The sequence below is a fragment of the Cicer arietinum genome, chromosome 6, assembly GCF_000331145.2.
Source record: "Cicer arietinum cultivar CDC Frontier isolate Library 1 chromosome 6, Cicar.CDCFrontier_v2.0, whole genome shotgun sequence".
Classification (NCBI taxonomy): Eukaryota; Viridiplantae; Streptophyta; class Magnoliopsida; order Fabales; family Fabaceae; genus Cicer; species Cicer arietinum.
Genome location: NC_021165.2, coordinates 4,559,229 through 4,571,478, shown reverse-complemented (window position 1 = coordinate 4,571,478; position 12,250 = coordinate 4,559,229). Strand labels below are relative to the sequence as shown.

General features: G+C 30.5%; 2 protein-coding genes across 2 annotated transcripts in view; both read right to left on the bottom strand.

The window, feature by feature from the left end:
- Nucleotides 1-4,439, bottom strand: part of LOC101499180 (long chain acyl-CoA synthetase 4-like) — an 11,519-nt gene extending 7,080 nt beyond the window's left edge. Inside the window, exons 1-16 of the mRNA XM_004503568.4 lie at nucleotides 4,208-4,439; nucleotides 3,497-3,560; nucleotides 3,307-3,396; nucleotides 2,884-2,940; nucleotides 2,559-2,607; nucleotides 2,386-2,462; nucleotides 2,237-2,276; nucleotides 2,054-2,148; nucleotides 1,619-1,786; nucleotides 1,390-1,500; nucleotides 1,153-1,240; nucleotides 960-1,026; nucleotides 812-887; nucleotides 581-698; nucleotides 145-390; nucleotides 1-52 (exon numbers count right to left, since the gene is read on the bottom strand). The exon at nucleotides 1-52 is cut by the window's left edge and continues 88 nt beyond it. Of these exons, the coding sequence (XP_004503625.1) occupies nucleotides 1-52; nucleotides 145-390; nucleotides 581-698; nucleotides 812-887; nucleotides 960-1,026; nucleotides 1,153-1,240; nucleotides 1,390-1,500; nucleotides 1,619-1,786; nucleotides 2,054-2,148; nucleotides 2,237-2,276; nucleotides 2,386-2,462; nucleotides 2,559-2,607; nucleotides 2,884-2,940; nucleotides 3,307-3,396; nucleotides 3,497-3,560; nucleotides 4,208-4,362 (1,553 nt within the window). The 5' untranslated portion in view covers nucleotides 4,363-4,439. The remainder of the gene's footprint in view (nucleotides 53-144; nucleotides 391-580; nucleotides 699-811; nucleotides 888-959; nucleotides 1,027-1,152; nucleotides 1,241-1,389; nucleotides 1,501-1,618; nucleotides 1,787-2,053; nucleotides 2,149-2,236; nucleotides 2,277-2,385; nucleotides 2,463-2,558; nucleotides 2,608-2,883; nucleotides 2,941-3,306; nucleotides 3,397-3,496; nucleotides 3,561-4,207) is intronic.
- Nucleotides 4,440-6,661: 2,222 nt separating this feature from the next.
- Nucleotides 6,662-10,937, bottom strand: LOC101499499 (uncharacterized). The gene is made up of 7 exons (XM_012716677.3): nucleotides 10,772-10,937; nucleotides 10,405-10,471; nucleotides 10,260-10,315; nucleotides 10,064-10,153; nucleotides 9,824-9,963; nucleotides 7,962-8,016; nucleotides 6,662-7,218 (listed from the first exon to the last, which is right to left on the bottom strand). The coding sequence occupies exons 2-7, from the start codon at nucleotides 10,469-10,471 to the stop codon at nucleotides 7,003-7,005; spliced, it is 624 nt and encodes a 207-aa protein (XP_012572131.1). The 5' UTR covers nucleotides 10,772-10,937; the 3' UTR covers nucleotides 6,662-7,002.
- Nucleotides 10,938-12,250: the final 1,313 nt, after the last annotated feature.

Genomic DNA, 12,250 nt, shown 5'->3' with positions numbered 1-12,250 from the left:
TTCCGATCGATAATTTTCATGGTTCCATTAGGCAGCCACTCTCCAACATCTCCTGTTTAACAGATCACGCATATGAATAAAATGTAATAACGATGCAATGCAATTACATATATATATATATATAGATAATTCAACTGAACTAACCTGTATGGAACCATCCATCAATCATAACCTCTTTGGTGAGGTCTTCACGTTTGTAGTAGCCTGAAAACACAGGACTTCCTTTCACACAGATTTCTCCTCTTGCTGGGGTTGCAAGTGCATCATATCCCATTTCAGGTACAGATTCTAGACACACATCCACATATGGTACAGGAGGCCCAACCGTACCAAGCATATCGTTTTCGTTCGGTAATGACACAAAGGTTCCAGCACATGTTTCAGTCAGACCTACAACAACCAAAATCAAGTCCATATTTTAAAACCAACTTATGCAAATTTAATACATCGATAATTAAAATGTGGCAAAAATACTGGATTTTCATTGTACATCAGCGTAAAACTAGTTCACACTGACAACTGGCAATGCATGTCTCATTTTTCTCATCCATGATTGTACAGATCTTTAGAAACAACATACCGTATCCTTGTAAGATATGAGCACAAGTCACCACTCGCATGAAACCTTCGACGTGTTTAGATAGAGGCGCTGCTCCGGACAAAACAATGCGTACACTACCCCCTAAAGCTTGTTTTACCTGATGATGTTGCAAAAAAGATTATTAGTACTACAGAGCAATTTTGTTATGATTGCTGTTTGTTCGACCGAACCAAGGTGCAACTTGAAGTAAAATATATGAAACTACATTACCTTATTGAATATAATTTTGTCAAATAATGGAGAGGCTGCATCATGTTTTTGCCCTTTGCTCATGTTATGCAGCTTGCTGCAACATATTTCATAGTTAATACTTAATATTATCAGAACCTTGCAATGCAAGCAAAAGCAAAGTACTTACTATGTGTAGGCAATATTGAACATAGTCTGTTTCAACAAGTTCCCTGTAGAAACCCTTTGTGTCAAACCTGTATATCAGATGAAGCTTGAGATTTTCAATACACTATGATTATTATTATTATAATAATCTGAAATCATCAACATCAAAGGATGTAGCAAATATCACTATACTATTAGCAAAGACAAAAATTTACCAGTGTAAACTCTATCAAGCACACGTGGAACAGCAACAAAAATAGTTGGTTTTAACTCACCAATGTCTTCCATCAACAATTTGACATCCTGCAGCCACATTGTATTAATAGTGCTAATATACAAAGTTTGAGTTTTCATATTAAATTAAAAAAAAAAATCCAATATAATATAATTACATCAAGCCTTTTCATTCAGTAATGAAAGATTTAGCACATATACATATTATATATACTCACCCCACGCCAGAAACCAATTGAAGCCCCGTGCCATATCATAGCTTCCTCAACAATCCTGTCAAAGATGTGTGCAAGTGGAAGGTATGATAGGTATACATCTTTCTCATGCAACTGCAAACAGAAAACAGCATTTTAGGAGCATTCATATTAGAAGACCAAAATGCTTACTTAAATGAAAAGATATTCATATAATTGCAAGAAAAAGAAGTGACAAAAGAAAGATACTTACTTGTTCTTTGCAACATGCTAATAGCTGCTTAATGGCAGCTAAGAGTGTAATAATGCTCTCATTGGAAATCAATACTCCTTTGGGATCACCAGTAGTTCCACTTGTGTACATTATTGTGCATATGTCACTTTTCTTTTTCACAGGTAAATCAAAACTTTGATCATTACCCTGTGACATACATAAAAAACTCGAATGAGCAATACAAATCGAAACACATTCCTTCCTCTTGGTATATAGTGTTAGAAACATAAATTGCAATGTAAGTCTGCAACTGTAATTGCAGCCATAAAATAACGGTTTTAGATGTGTCTACAATGACATTGCAACCACATTTTGCTCATTTTACCGCAATATAAATATTCAGAACATAACTACAACTGTGACTATAATTTAAACCATGAGAGTAATAATACGAAAAATGGATGGATAACCCACCAATTGTAAAAATTCATCCCATGTATATATTGTCAGCCCAAACTTCTCAACTTCTTGCTTTTGTTCTGGAGTGACCTTTCCAAAGCTCACAAGTGCTACACAAAAATAGATAAATAAATAAAAGGTAGTTGCTTCTTTCAATTTTAGGAAATTAAGGAAATGGAGAAAGTCAATGAAATTTACTCTTGAGATACTTTGCTGCATTAGGAAATGTCTTCAATAGCTGAAAAGTTTCAGAAACAAATATATTGATAAGATTGTTCATAGAAAATTGCATAACACAATTTCTAATAAATACACTGCTATCACACAGATTATTTCAATCATTGAACCTCAGATATCTTCTTTTCTTCAACAAATGCAATTGTGACCTCTGCATGGCAAATAATAAATTCCACAGCCCCAGCACCTGAATTAACATTTGGAAAATAAATATTAAAATGAAATGATTTATTTCAAATCTTATTATATAGCTAGATAAATGCCAAAGAAGGTAGGATCATACCTAAGGTATCATATAAAGGGACACAATAAAGTCCATGAGCATTGCAGGCCTGCATTTATGTCAAAATAAGTAAGAACATAATAAGTTGAAAGGATAACAGAATCTACTTTAGCAATATTAGAACAATCACATTATATAAAACACAAAGATCAACATATAAATAATAATAATACTATAATCAAATGATAAATATAAAAGCAAAGATCAACATATAATGATATAACTATAAGTCTACAACTGAAACCTCCAAAGAACATATCAATAGAAAGAAAAATTATATGCAAAGAAACAACATAAAGAAAAAGAATTTCAAAATAAAATGTACCTCCATGCTTATAATCCATTCTGGACTATTGACACCATAAATGCCACATTTTACTCCCTGAAACCAGTAATACATATACTTAGCTTGCATACACACGATGCAAGAAAAGATAATGATGCATTGAAAAGATACGGTAGTCCTTTATGTAGTGAGAATCCAGCTATTAAAGTAACACATCAAAGAAGATAAAAAGTATTAAACAAGTATAAGTGATAAAAATTGATTTTCGAATAAATTAATTTTGTAAAATTGATTCCGAGTAAAAGTGAATTAAATATAAAGTAATTTATGTTTACACACATTCATGTAAAAGTAGTTGAATAATAAATTTTAGGTTAAAGATTAATTCTAGAGATACTATGTCATATTGGATTTTACAAGTCAAAAAGTGAAACAAAAAATAGAAGAAGAGTAGTGACTTACTTCCCCATAGCCACAAGCACGGATGGAATTTCCAACTTTGATCACCAAGTCATACACTTCTTGGTAAGTTTGCCACTTGAATTCGCCAGCCTACAAAAGAATGTCACAAAATTAAAATTAAAAGAAGTAAGAACAAAACATTTGCATGCAGAATGTGACAAAAATGAAAGAAAAGGAAAAGATGATTTACTTTCCCATCCACTATTTCACGGCGACCAAGCATTCGATTTGTTGGATACTTCTCAACAGCTGTCCTGTAAATATAACCACAAAATTCATTTGTTTAATCTCCTATGTACTATTTTTCTCATTCTGTCAATTCTAACTTCTAACCATAGTTACCTTATGAAACATTCTTTTTACACAGTAATTGTCGTGTCATATTCATCACACACATTTTTTTAGTTTTTATTCTAATACAAAAATGCAATATATTATTATCTTCACACTCACTTAAAATTTGAAAACATTAACTCTCTGTTTTGATTTAAAAAATTGGTGTTTTTATATGTTTTTCCTATACTCTATTGATTTTTAAAAATTAGCCATATATATCTTTGTATTTGTAATAGTCTCAAATAAATTCTCTAAATTTTAGATGAAATGTATGTGATGTGTTTTTTATCAGTAATTTTATTCTAAGAGATTTATTTTTTAAAGGAGATCTCGCAAAATAAAAAATTTACATTACCGATAACAATTACTTACACTTGCGGACTACTAACAATTACTTACACTTGCGGACTACAATTTAAAATCTTACGATCTAAATTTCAATATTGAAATTTTTATTGATTCAATTAAATCGAATCAAATTAACACGAGAATAGTTGATTAACATAGACATTATGAAAAAATGAAAGGAACGTTATGATCTATGAATATATTGAATGAAAAATACCTGAAAACATCCCAACATGAATCAAGACCTTGGATTGAAGGAGGAGAGAGATCCTTAGAGAAAATGCTACGATAGACAGGACCCATTGAAGGTCTACCATCTTTGGCTTCCTTAGCTTTCTCAACCTCAATGATGAATGATTTCTCTACCGCCATGCCTTCCAATCAAGAAGGAATTTCACAATTAATTAACTTTGTTGCCTTCCCTCAAATAATAATATAAATAAATGCAAAAGAATAGAATGGAAAATTTGGTTTGGATTGGCTCTGCATGTGTTTGTGTTGTGTTACGTTCTTACTTGTTACGCCACAAACGGTTACGATTGGTCAACAATTTCACATCATTATTATTACATTTTCTATTTTTGTATTTTCTTTCTACCTCCACTACCTAGTTACTGATTTCAACATTTTTTTGCCTTCTTTATAAATAAATAAATAAATGAGAAATGTTTGATTGACACAAATTTACATTTTACACTGTGTTTATACATTTGGGTACGATTTAATTTTTTTTTAACTATTATTTTCTCTCACCTCATATAAAAATTAAACTAAATGAATAATATTTTTTATATGATGTTGGATACTGTATCATATTTTGTGAGTCAAAAAAACACATTTGTTAATAAAACTCCCTATTAAGTTGTTTTTAATTAATTTTGATCCACCAATTTAAGGTGCAAACAAGAAGTGACAGATATCAAAGATAGTACATAAAAAAGTGTTTTTTTTATTAAAAAAATTTGATTAATGTGTTAAATGAAATTATTTAAAACATAAGAATGTTAATATGTTCATGTAATGAGTCAGTAGCTCTTTTTGAACATGAGCCCCCCAATATTTGTGAAGTTTAACCAAAGTGTCTTACATTTGTTAAGGAATTTAAAATAATGATAATGAAAAATAAAATTCAGATTTTTTGTTGGTGAAGATTACAACTTCAGAATTTTTTTAAGGTACACAAATTCATATTTGATAAGAAATTTTGTATCCTGTACTCCTTTTTTATCCATTTACCCCCAAAATATAAAGAAAAAGATTATTTTCATTTTTCACTTGAATATTTTCGAAACAATGAGTGTCAATTTTTTTTTTTTTTTATTTTTTTCAAGTTTTCTGGTACACAACTTTAACTCTGGAAAATTTGAAAAAAAAATTCCGGTATAGAACATCACTCTCGGAAAATTTATTTCCGAGAGTAGAAGGAAAAAATACACTACTAGAAAACTTCAACATAACATTTTCGGAAGCTACTGAAAAACTTCGTCCACGAGTTTTACAATAGTTGTTTGATTTTTTAAAAAATATTTTTTTTAATTAATTTTTTATTATATTAATATTAGTTGATTTGATTTTAACTAATTTTTTTTCTAATAAATAGGGCTAGAGGTAGAGACGGCAAAGTTATAACAAGAATATATTTATTTATGAGGAAGATCAGACATTACATAAGAAAGATCAGGAGCACGAAGAAGGTACGAAGAGGAGGGTGAGTGTCGAATGTATTAATTATTATTTATTGTATATAAATTATGATACATTAATTATTAATTATTATAGTGTATTAATTATTTATGGTGTATTTATAGTATATTATTTATAGTGTATTATTTATAATATATTATTTATTTAGGATGTATTAATTATTTAATGGTGTATTTATGGTGTGTTTATTATTAATTTATGGTATATTAAAAAAAAAAAGTGTGTACCGAAAAATTTGTCTTTTTCGGAAACACTTTCTATACTGGAAAAGTTGAAGAAATTTTTTCGATAGTACACATTTTTTCATTCTGTACCGAAAATCTTTTTTTAAATTTTTCGGTAAATACCTTATGTAGCGAAAAACTTGTAAAAAGTTTTCCAGAAACACTATGTACCGGAATTCTTCTAAATATTTTTCAGAAATTACCGAAAAACTTTTAACTATCAGAGATCGTTTTATTATCTCAGAAAATAATAAAATGAGAAAAATAAGAGTATTTTTGACATTTTTAAAAATTTATGGAATATAAGTATAAGAATGGGGTTCAGAGTAAATTTTTCTTTGATAAGCTATAACCCGAGCATACGATAAGCTATAACCGGGTCATGTATGCCCGGAGTTTTATGTGTGACCCAACTACCCTTTCTTAACGAGTCTCATATCAATATCGATTAAAATAGTATATTTTTAAATATTGCTTAATTCCTTAAACAGAAAATTGTTTTATTTTTTAAGGGAATTTATCTTTTGACTATTAGATAACGCCGTGAATTTAACCACACCACCATGATGCAATCATAGCGAATAATGAAAGAAATAAAACAAAAAACAAAAAAACTTCTTCATTTAATAGTGAAACAGTGCAAAGTACCCACAGATTATATTACTTTATGTTTCATGGGACATGACAGTGATTAAAAATACTTCAGATTCTGCATCTTGATAAACTTTATATTGATTAAAATCTTGTAGTAAAAAGACTAGAAGCATTCTTATTCAATATTGCTAACAGCTGGGAATTCCATATAGCAGCATAAGCTAGACCGCATTCATCAATCCGAGTCAAAGCAAATGCCACGGAAGAAAACTACTATACAATGAAAGCAAATGAATAAAAGTACGGATGTTGCTAACATGTACCCACACCTTTAAATGATAAAGGTGAAGATTTTCCATACATTAAAATACAACTAGCCTGCTAGGAATGGAAATCTCAGTTAGAGTCAACCAAGAATTTTCGATACAGCAAGCCAAACATACTACAGTTCTGAAAGTGACACCATGAAATTATCAACCAAACCATCTTGTCAGTTGCCAAATCGACCTCTTCCCCATTGTGGCCTCCGGCTACCAGCTCCATTGTGCTGCACAGAATTGTTCTGCCTTGAAAAAACTTTCATTCTTTGCTCCCTCAGGTTTGCAAACAGTGAATCCAGTGTCTGTGGCCTTTGCTTAGTCTTTATATTGACATCCTCCTGCTTCTGATGATGATGCTGATGTTGCTGCAGATAGGGAGGCAGTGGCTGTGACATAAAATACAGATTCCCAACAAAAATCAGCTTTTTACATAAATGAAGCCTGGTCCTTCGGAATGAGCTTGTTAATCCGTTAAAGAATTAATCTTAATCTTAAGACTATGAATGTTAAAGAACACTGAAAAGACAAAATGAAGACACTTCAATTCAGATCCACGACCATTTCTTTTCTAGTTATTGGTGCTATTAAGCTCCCACCTTATCAAACATAAAAGTGAATGGTCGCTCTACTGATCCTTAAAAACAAATTCCTAATATTTTCAAGCTTTTACAACCATAATTCTTAACCTTACTCTACTGATCCTTAAAAACACATTCCTAATATTTCTAAGTTTTTACAACCATAATTCTCAACCTTAAAACAAATGAGCGCATCAGGGTTACACTTGTTAATTCAATTCAGAATTGCAAGGCATAGACACCTTGAAGTAACTTGACCTAGTATCGGTTGTATTCATTGAAAGCATTTTTTCCTTGAAGATGTTTAAGATTTTGAGTTAAATGTTGTTAGTTCCTATTAAATACTCACCATTCAAGTTTAGGACTAAAAGCACCCAGTTTTCGTAAAAGGTGGGTCCTAAAAAGGAATACATTTTTTTTAGGAACTAAACTTGAAGATGTATTTTAGTAGGGATTAAAAATATATTCAGTTCAGCCCAGAGATTTTGACAACAAATGCAACATACAGAGCTAGACAACAGACACAGGACAAGAAAAGGAAATTGCTGTACCTTAGCAGTAAAACCTCCACTAGCGGCCCTTCTCTGATTCACAGGGGTGTGGAACCTGCAGCCAGAAAGAAAATAGAGTAATTGAAAAGCAGAAACAAGATCTATATTCCAGGTATTCCTCGAGTATTTACAAGCATCTGACGTGCTCAGTACCAAGGATAGTTTGTAGAAGAAAAGCAAAAAGGCTGATGCTGTTATTTTATATATACAATCTAAAATTAAGAAGAAATAATTTAAAGACAGAGGTCACATATTCAAAGATCAACTTTGGGAAGATCTCTTAAATTTCCACAGAAATCTCCCAGTTGCAACATGATTTGGAGTTTGTGCTAGCAGTGCCCACAACCTTGTATGAAGCTTAGTATAGATCATATCTGTTTATGCCAATGAAGGTTGTCACGTGTCCGTGTTAGCAGTGTCCAACAACTTAGTATAGAACATATTATATTAGTCTCTACTGCCATGGTGTTTGTCAACCAAGTAGAACAAAGACCTTATGGGCGTCAAAATCATATTTGCTATAAGGTAGCAGCAAATATCTGGCTTGGTAACTAACAGGGGTACCATTTCCCCACCAGAAAACACCATATGCACCTCTGTTTAGCTCGCATGGAAACAAATGTCTAGAGCGTTATCATCTTCCCATAATCCCATCACAATGCTTACCAGACACAGAAATATACCACCTGACCTGCCTAATTGCCAATCACCAAAAAGTTCTCCACGGATAAATCCACAACAAAGTGACTACAGATTACCGGAAGAATATATTTTCTTATCACATAATGAACAGATATTGTTTCTATTATCTCAATGTTGGTTGCAAAACGTGACAAGAATCACACAACATGAAATATTTTAAAGTGGCAAGTAGTAGGTGCACCATCCCAAACTTCCTTGCCACTGCACACATCCTGCAGCATTTACACAGCTAATTAAACCATCAGGTTTCTATAGCCAATGTCATGTTGAAGAGGACAAGGTAATAAAGTGATTATACATAGGTAATGATAACATGAGCTTTTTCCTTTAAACTGAAGCTCACGATAAAAGGTTCTTAGTTAGTTGCTACCCTGCCAAACAAACTGAACTACTGAGAGCTGTTTCTCAATACAAATCAACCACTAAATAGGTGTAATAATATTGCCCTGTCTCTTGTGCATGTCTAATTGTACCAGAGGTGGAGGCAGGGACACAATAGTGTCGTGGCCCCCAAAAGTATTAAACTTATTTAATAATAGTATAAAGTTATTGTGCCCCCTCTGGCTTCAAGTACTACATTGTTGTCATTCTAAAGTTGGTGTTGTATTTTTTCTTTTGTAATGTCAGATAGGTGATGCTGTCTTGGCCCCCCTCATGATCAGAATCAGATACATTAGGAATAACCCTCATAAGTTATCACTCCTAGCAAAATGCTTCTGGCAAAACAGGTTTCTTCTAACTAGTAATCCCTTTACATAACCGGTCTGCTCAAACAACATATGCAGAATAGGATGAACAACCATATTCCGTAGTACATTAGACATCAACCCACTCAAACCATGACGAATGCAGATTTGTCACTATGATATTATTATGCAAGCATTTCAGAATTCCATAAACATGTGACTGGCTCTCCATTCATAATATCAAACTAACTCCTTTTGCAGAGAAAAAAAATCTTATATATGGGGTGCACAATTATGATGTCAAGAATATCACAGATGGGCCGTGTGTTACCTGCAAATGATGCATTAATTTACAACTATAGTTAGCCACAGCTCTTAACCACATAATTCAAAGTTAATATGTTCAGCTCCAACTTCCTCTCATGTTCTATTGCTCAACACCAGTGCATACAACAATCAAAGAAAAACATATACCTTGTTTTATTCCATTTAGCCATCTTATTTTGATTAGAAACTCCATAGTGAAGAGGAGCTGCAACAGCTTTTCGTGCAGCCTCAGTAGCAAGGGGAAATTGGTTTCCTTGGAAATTCGACCTTCTTTTTGCAAGAACTCCCTGGTCACCGCATTTAAAAACAGGATAACATTAGAAATAAGTACACATCAAAAATATAATATACGGTTATAACGATTGTGCTTCATATAAACCAACATACTTGTCTAAGAGAAGATCTCGAGTCCATATAACGTCCCACCTTAAAAGTCTTATCTTGTGCAAGAGTGTTTGTAAACGTTTTGCTCTTGTTCTGTATAGACATAATAAGAATCAAGCATAACCAAAACTATTAACTACCATGAATATCATGACACAACACATAATCAAAATAATATATTCAAAAGCAAAATCCTTACCGAAACCCTTGTTTGCTTCCTAGGTTTTGGGTTTTTAGACATTTTGATTATATCATCTATGAAAACCAACATTAAATATATCAAAAACAATACAAGATGTATCATAGAAAAAGGTTATTAAAATTATATAGTAAAAAGCACACACCTAGAGTCATGTCCATCTTCTTCTCTGTAAGAGCAACAAGCTCGGTGATAATTGGTTTAGCTACCATCTGATATAAAAGCATAAGCAAATAAACAAATCAATTACAAGTATATATTTGCTTATTTACAACTACCAAACTCAAAAAATACATAAAATCAGCAACCATAATAAAGGCCAATTACAAATTAAATTGATATATGGTTATGTGTTATGAGCAAAATTAGTTGCTTGGAAATATAAAGAATCACGGTGCATGAAACCTATATTCTAATTTATAGGGTTCGAAACAACGCATAGAGCAAAACATGAGGACGCGTAAAATAATAAGCATAGATAGACATGAATAATAAAAGGAGAGAAAGCTTACGATTGGGAAATCGAATGAACAAGCGCTATGGTATGGTAATCAAGGGTTTTGTTTGTTATTATTATTGGCGAAGAACGAAGCGTAGTTTTACAGATTTATTTATATAAACACAGGATTCAGGAAGATTCAAAACTAGGTTAGAATTTTTTAAAACATTAGAGAAATAATAGATAGCGGTGATATCTAATATATTTTTCATTAAAAGAAAAAGTAATATCTTTTTATTTTTTTTGTCAAGAACAAAATAATTATTTTTGGGTATTATTTAAAAAAATTCTAAGTAATATCTTTGAATTATTTGTTCTTTGAGCCGTTTGGCTACTTTTATACACACAAAAAATATAATTATTTTTTTATTAGAGAAATCTAATAAAGTATATTAAAAACTAAAAGATTAAAAGAAATTTAATTATCTTATAAGGTTTGATTTGGTAAAAAAAAAGTAGATAATAGATAAATTAATTGGTAGGAGATGATATTATACTAGATAGGGGATAAATTAATTGATAGTTGATATAAGACAACATATTGAATTTTTATTGTTTGATAAAATTAGTTATTGAAGGAACTTATATGTCTTAAATAAAAAAGATATTTCTAATTACTAATAATTTTTTTTAGTTAAGCAACGATGATAAAATACGACATCGTATAAATTATAAATTTAAATATTATTTAAAAGAATTAAAATTGTATAAAATAATTAATTTTTCAACAAAATTACATCTATATCTATAATCAATTTTAATAAACTGAATATCTATATATTATAGTTTTTGATCAATATATTTACTTTAGATATGATTATCTATCTTTTTAATTGATTTATATATATGAGCAATTTTCTTTTCTACAATTTATTTGTTCTTTTTGGAAAAAAAAAATTATTTTTATTATTTTTAGATGAAAAATTTCAAAAAATATTACAATTTTTTTCAATCTATTTTTTTATCAAAAAATTGGGATTTCTTTATGTTTTGTAGATAAACTTTTTCAAAATTAAAATCTTTAGAAAAATAAATATAAAACTTTACAAATATAATTGATTTTGTAAAATTAAATTAAATTATACAGATTATAAAAACTAGTTTTGGAAAATAATTTTTATATAAATGTGAATTACTTAAATAGATATGGTGTTCATGAACGATCTTAAATATATCTTTAAAAAAATATCATAAATTCATGAAAAATCGTTATACACACTGATATAAGCTAGTGGTTTGCACGTGTCAAACACAAACTTACAATAATCCGCTTAGATTTGTTTATGTGATTTTAACTTCAAAAAACAGAGATTTGTTGTAATTGATAATGCAATATCTAACAATTTTATTCATCTATTTTGTTTATATAAAATTATTTTATTCAAATCAACATTTATTTTTTTATAATCGCATAATTTTTTTAATATTCTCTTTAAATATGGAACAGAAACTCAACAACTTTTAATAGTTTATATATAGTCACGGTCAGTAG